This window comes from Acyrthosiphon pisum, chromosome A1 (genome assembly GCF_005508785.2).
Source record: "Acyrthosiphon pisum isolate AL4f chromosome A1, pea_aphid_22Mar2018_4r6ur, whole genome shotgun sequence".
Taxonomy (NCBI): domain Eukaryota; kingdom Metazoa; phylum Arthropoda; class Insecta; order Hemiptera; family Aphididae; genus Acyrthosiphon; species Acyrthosiphon pisum.
Genome location: NC_042494.1, coordinates 64,883,120 through 64,890,132, shown reverse-complemented (window position 1 = coordinate 64,890,132; position 7,013 = coordinate 64,883,120). Strand labels below are relative to the sequence as shown.

At 28.8% G+C, this 7,013-nt stretch overlaps 1 protein-coding gene across 1 annotated transcript in view; it reads right to left on the bottom strand.

Annotated features, from left to right (window-relative positions):
* Positions 1–7,013, bottom strand: part of LOC100571486 — a 59,436-nt gene that overhangs the window by 31,357 nt on the left and 21,066 nt on the right. Inside the window, exons 2-3 of the mRNA XM_003244528.4 lie at positions 6,462–6,598; positions 145–442 (exon numbers count right to left, since the gene is read on the bottom strand). Coding sequence (XP_003244576.2) covers positions 145–442; positions 6,462–6,598 — 435 coding nt within the window. The remainder of the gene's footprint in view (positions 1–144; positions 443–6,461; positions 6,599–7,013) is intronic.

Below are 7,013 nucleotides of genomic sequence, written 5' to 3'. Positions count from 1 at the left end.
TCAGACTTAGTCGGCCCAGACCTGTTTGGCTCGGAATTATTTTTTTTAATCGAATCGTTTTTCCTTCGTATTATATAGTGCGGCAGCTATTACAATAATTAATCAATTAATAATAATATTCAATGAGCCCTGTGGGCGGCTTACTTGCAAACATTTTTTGCTCGCCGTACCGGACGACCGCGCGGTTCCGGTTGAGCATTTTGTAGCCGAGTCGGAAGTCGAAGTTGTAACCCGTGTTGTCCAGGCTGGACAGCGTGTACAGCCGGACCAGCAGAGTGATGGAATTCGTCTCGCTGTAGTAATGAGCAGGCGCCCAGGATGTGCCACACCAGCCACCCGACACGGCCGGCCTATCCGATTCGGTGATGTGAAGGTCGCCGTCCGGACATCCAGCGTTCGTGTACGAAGCAAACCGCCCGATGGTGAAACTGTCCAGAGTCACCTGCGCGACAAAACACACATGTAAAAGTATAAGTATTCCGTACATGGGTTTGCTATTATAGTGGTAAATGAAGAAAATGTTTTCGAACTGTTTGATCGGACTAACACTTAATTACCTACACACTGTATAATATGATGTGCTTTTAAGGTGGCACATTTATGGATTATTCGATAACGTTATTGTGTAAGATAACAGAAAAACCGCAGCACATAATATCCGTTATGCAGTAAAAACGTGCAATATGGCAAATTTGCGTTCAGCAGAATCGACTTTGTGGTGTTCGCTTTAATATTAGAGTGAATCGACCTGTCATCAAATTTAAAGGTAGGACAAACTATATAGTATATTATCTGAGACAACCCGTGGGATTTTATTAATATATTCACTTAAATCGAGATATAAATATGTAAACTATTGGTATTTTACAACGCTCATAAACTGCCTTTAAAATTTAAATAGCAATAATAAAACCTATGAAATGCCCTGGATAATATCCTTACCTTTAAATTTAATAATAGGTAAATTCACTCTAATATTAAACATATCAACACGCCATGTTCTATGTTTGTAAGGCGGACACTTGTTATATTTTTTTTTATATCATCTAATATAGTAGCTACATAATTATGATGAAACGATAAAATTTAAAATTTTGAACTAATATAGGTGCGCGTAATATTGTGTGTATCCCAAAATTACCTAATTATATGATACTCGCTGACCAAATATGTTGTAAATGAGATTATAATATGACAATTTTCCATAATGAATTTATTTGGCTGCTACTCGACGTTTTAAACATCTAAATTCTAAACAGTAATAATTAATAAGCTAATAGTATAATTTATTAAAAAGTGTCAACGTGTTTCAATAACACATAATATTAATATTATTATGTATTATGATCACACGGCGTTATGGATAGGCATTTTCGGTACACCGCTGCCATTGCCAGTTTATCCGTTATCATAACACAAAATGATGGGTAACAAAATATTATTATGTTGTCTTTTTTTATATTTAGGAATTTTGGATTTTCTTACTAAACTTATTCATAAAAATATTAATACATTATTTTATTTTATTATAAAACATTTTGTGTGTGTGTGTGTGTGTGTGTGCGCGCGCGCGCGTGCGTGTGTGTTTAGATTATTATAAAAGAAATACGGTCACCACTATGTCGACAGGAAAAAAATAATGTTTTAAAAATTGTAATTGACCTAGACATTTAAAGACAGACTGTGGCCTAGATTCCCTCACTATTATATTATATATAAGTACCGTATATAGTCAAGAGTGGATCCTAGGGGTTGGCTAAGGGGAGACACAGCCGTTTTTTTTTCAGTTTTTCTAGTTTGAACCGTTAGAGCATTGTGATGGAGTTTTTTTCTCAATAAAAAAAAACTTTAATACACTTTGTAGCTAGGTAGATATAATAGTGGAGTTTAGAAGTTAGACTATATGAATTGATAGAGCTGAAAAACTTTTTCTTCGTCATAGGACTTTTGAAAGACTTTGGCAAGATTTACGACGGGTCAACAATATCGGAACGTGTTAATATCAGTCGTGGTTAAATAATGCACCCACATAGAAATTAAAGTACCTATATTGACGTAAAAAAAATAAATCGTTTGGTTATAAAAACTAATAGTAATATTCAAATAATCCTATAAAAACTACTGCAACATATTATTCACTGCAGCAAGGAAAATAATAATAATTTAAAACCATTCGTTCAACATACCAAATTATTTATACTACTTATAACTCCTTCTGTTTTTTTATTCATAGACCACTGACGATATAAAATAGCGTATATAAATTATAAGTGTATAACGTATATAGAGTTTTAACTCTTAAATCTAAACAACAATTATTATTTGCGTCACTCGAAGAGAATTATAGTTTATATTTTTTTTATCAGGATATTAAATCGATTAAGTCAAGTAACGTTTAGTAACTTATTTACTTATATTATATTAGCCATTAATATTAATCTATAAATATTAATAATTTTGTAAAAATGGCCAAAGTAAAATAAATACTAGATTTTATATTTTTGTAAAACCATTTAAGGACTATTATCCTTAATACAAACATTTAATAAGTAAGAAACTACTCATTCAAATTTTGAATTAGCTGCATAAAAATTTTCAAAAAACAATCTGCTAAGTAATTTACAGGAAAAACGGGGGCTTCTCATATTTAAAGACAGAGGTTTGTGTCACTATATAGGTCACTCCTTAAGTAGTACAAAAATAAATATTATGGAGTCTTTTAGTATATTTAAAAAATTCCAAAAATAAAATTTTAATACAATCGTTATAAAAGGAAAAAATGGGGGTGAGTATGCTCGGTGAATCACTCTGTATATTATATAGGTTCTACACAAAACCAATTTTACCATTTATCCAAAAGTATAATCTTAAATGCAAAGCATGCCACGTAATTCATACTCGCGATGTGGTACTCTCTCAAATTGAAAATGTATTTTTACCAAACCTTAATCGTTTGAATTTAAAAAAAAATTCTTAAACGATTTTCAGTTTAGTTTCATTAGTGTAACAACGTTCGCCAACCAAAAACAAATACCCGCCCGTACTATTATCAACATTTGCCGTTAGCAAAACGCAAGTTTGCTCTTCCGAATAAATTATAATACAACATACATATGTATTTCACGTCCTCTTTTCGCAGAAGTAAAATTGGCACGGACCGTTTTATTTTCTGGGACATTAACATTGATCGATATCGCTATAATTTGTAGTATCCCATTTTGTTCTTTTCACAAAGATAATATATTATTATATAAATATAATTAAAAAAATGATATCACTATTGTTATATTATATATTTTAATTACTCACTAATTAAATCCTCCATTAATAATTAAGTTAAAAACTTAAAATGATTAAATTGGTACTAAAAAAATGTTGTATTGATGTACTTTGGTCTTCGATTTTACAAATTAAAAGTTTAAATCAAAAATAAATGTGATATCCTCAATTTGTTGATTAAAAAACAACTAACAACTTTCGAAGCTGTTTTTTTTTACTTATTCGCTTCGTTTTGTTCACCACGACGCGGGATATTGGTGTATTAAATTTGAAAGCAATTTAATAATAAATCATTTCATAAGAAAAATGATTCTGGGCCGAATTCGGTTAAACCGCTTGCTGATATTTATTCAATATTTTTCAACAGCTGTCGTCAATCTGTTCTTATACTTGAATGAATAACCATTGAGAAAATCACAGTTAGCCATGGCATCTGTTTTGCAATTATTGATATAATATCACATTTATTTATATTAAATTTAAATTAATATTATTGTAAAATCAATCCCATTCAAATAAACAATGGGTACCATTTCACTGTATATAATTAAGAATGCATTATATATATGTTTTGAATTCAATAATTGTGTACATTTTGAAAGTAATTCATACAAGTAATATTGTTTAATTATAGGCTAATGAAATAAAACAACTGATTCATTAAAAATATGGGTTGGATTGCAGATGTGATCTGTGAACAAAAACAGTCGTATTATAGTATTAATATTATATTATGTACAATTTAAAATGCACAATCGAAACGGTGATTTCCTAGATGTAACTATCCACTAGAATAACTTATTGTTTTTAATCAATTACAACAAAACTTAATCACAAATATTATACTGTAAGTAACTATAATACTTGGGCCTGTCAAAAAAAAAGTTGTATACCTACATATTTTTTTTCTAAATTTATTTTTTTCAAATAGATTTGCATTTTTACTCAAATAAATATTTTTCACTATAATCGGAAACTCATGTTTTATAAAATAATTTCTGTCGTTACAAATGTGCATGCTAAGCCTTGTATTTGACAAACACAGTAAAACTTGATTTACAATATTCTAACGAATTTTCGTTTAAAACTTGTATATAAATTGTAAATGTTTAATGTTTATTATAAATATAAAATAAACTAGACATGGCATACTCATAATTTCGCAGTAATATAAAATACCAAAGTAATATAAAATTAATATTAATTTTATAAATTTATTATAAAGTTTCTATAGTTTTCCATTCTACGACAATTACAGTAGAAGCCGCTTATTAGAAACACGGATTATTGATACAATCGCGTTATTGAAACAAAATGTACCAGGACGGATCGACCGTACATTAGAACATTTGAAATAAATCGGATCGCAACCGGAAAACAATCGGTTAATTGACACATTTCACTTTGGTCCCAAAGTGTTTCTAATAAGCGGCTTCTACGATCTTCGCAATATTTTGTTTTTAATTCAATAATATTAATGTTATAAGTTAAATATATTATTATGTTTTTATAATATTATAATAAGTTCTTTATTGACAATAATAATTTATCATTGTCAGTAGTGCCACATAAATTTGTCATCATTTTCGGTTATGCCCTTGAACATTTTTAACAGAATCAAAATAACGGTCAATCTTTTCCATTATTTTAATAATAAATAAGGAAACGTATAAACGATACATTCCCTCTGCTAATTAATTATCAAATTATGTAGTGCATAATACAGTATTATACTGTTGAATTTAAACAGTATAATTCACATCACTGAATCAGAATAACTAAATATATTATGTGTTTCGGTAATTGAATAACCGATTTCTGTATTTAATATATATTGATATCGTTTAAGTTTCTAGCATAGTAAACACAATTCATATAAAAATATAATACATCAATACGATTATTGGATTCACATTTATTTAATTTTCTGTTCTAAAAGTAAAATTTATCCACTTTATCTCTTCGAGTGGATTTAAAACTGAATTGAATAACTTATATTACTGCCATTGACATTATGCTAAAATATTATTTATTCCAAGAGTAATACTTGAAATATTTCAAATTTACATAATTTACATGATTTAATATTTGTTAATACTTATTTCCATTTCAATTGTAATCGTTTTCCTTCAAATTATTACAGCACCTACCCCTGAGATTAAAATATATAATAATTATTCATTTATAAATAATAATAACAATATTATAATTCGATTTACTTTTAAATTATATATTGTCGTGATTTATAATAACTTTTTTAGATCATAAAACCGCATATCATAATGTATTTTAATTTATAGACAAAAAAACGTTATACTTAACTGTAATATAAATAGTATTTAAGACTTAAAGTAATTATTTAAATTGTAAATCATCCCTAAAGTGTTCTTCAGATAATATAATATGGCAAGAATTCAAAAAACTAACCTATACTCCATATACATATAGTCTATTTTTTTCGGGATTTTTAATTATCTGTGAATCATTTACAATTCAAAATGTTTATACTTGGTAATTATTTTGAAAGATAACACATTTTTGCAAACAATTTTTTACTTAATTTTAAATCACTATAGAACAAAATGTTCGGAAAAAGAACAATTATAACTATTTTTCATCATTATAGTTCTTAAAGTTGTTTTACATTTTTTAATTACAATATTATAATGACGGTGTTTAAAGTATTGATGAGTGGAGTAGTACGCCTTCATTTCCAGGTGGTACCATATATTTTACCATTCCATTTCGCACATCTCAACTTCAAATACTTATAACCATCTAATCAACTATAAAATTCATATTTAACATATCTATACATCGAAGGCCTCGGATCCATATTTTAATTGGAATATTAAACTTTAATGTATACTGCAGTACAAAAAATTAAAAAATAATGACGATGAAAAAATTTTGTTTTGGAGTGCACTTCAAATAATATGATAAAAACTCTTTAAAATTGTTAATACTTTTTGAGAAAATAAGAGGAAACTGCTATAAGAATCATGTTTTACGTCGAATTTCAAACCGGGAATTTGGATCTTCTAATTTTAAGTACATACAAAATTCAAGTCTATCTGACCATTAAATATACGTAGGTACCTACTATTTTACTTTTTTCATACTTAAACGACTCCAAATTTAAATTTAAGGACGTTACTTATGTTTATTAAAAATATGCTCACTTGTATTAGATCTCCCAAATGATGACCTGGTGCCACGAGTTTTATAAAGCAGACGAATGGCAACTTGTCGGGTTTCGGGCGATGTAATTCGAATTCATACGTTTTTCCGACATCTCCATAATAAGTTCGATTGCACGCTGTAACAAAATAATTAAAATTACTCTAGTATGCCGTCGAAAATATTAGTCGGTACCTATATGACAAAATATTATAATGAACCTTCCGTAATGGGTATAAGTATACTATCATAGAAATATGCAAAGTGGCATAGATCACTCGTATGATGTTATTATAATGTATTATTATCATCGACACGTCTATACACGTCGTTACAATTGTTGAAAACGAAAACCTTCGTACATCGGTATAATAATAAATCAAAACTAGGCCAGGGTAGCTTTTTAAGGAAACTGTCTGATGGATTACATAAAACTACATGCGCAGCGGTAGCAATAAGTACCGTTCGTTGTATAGCTCGTACTGCAGCTGACGCGTAACAGAGTAATAAAGTTTACAAGCTAAAGCAGTTATAATTTTTGCGGGGGAAAAGCA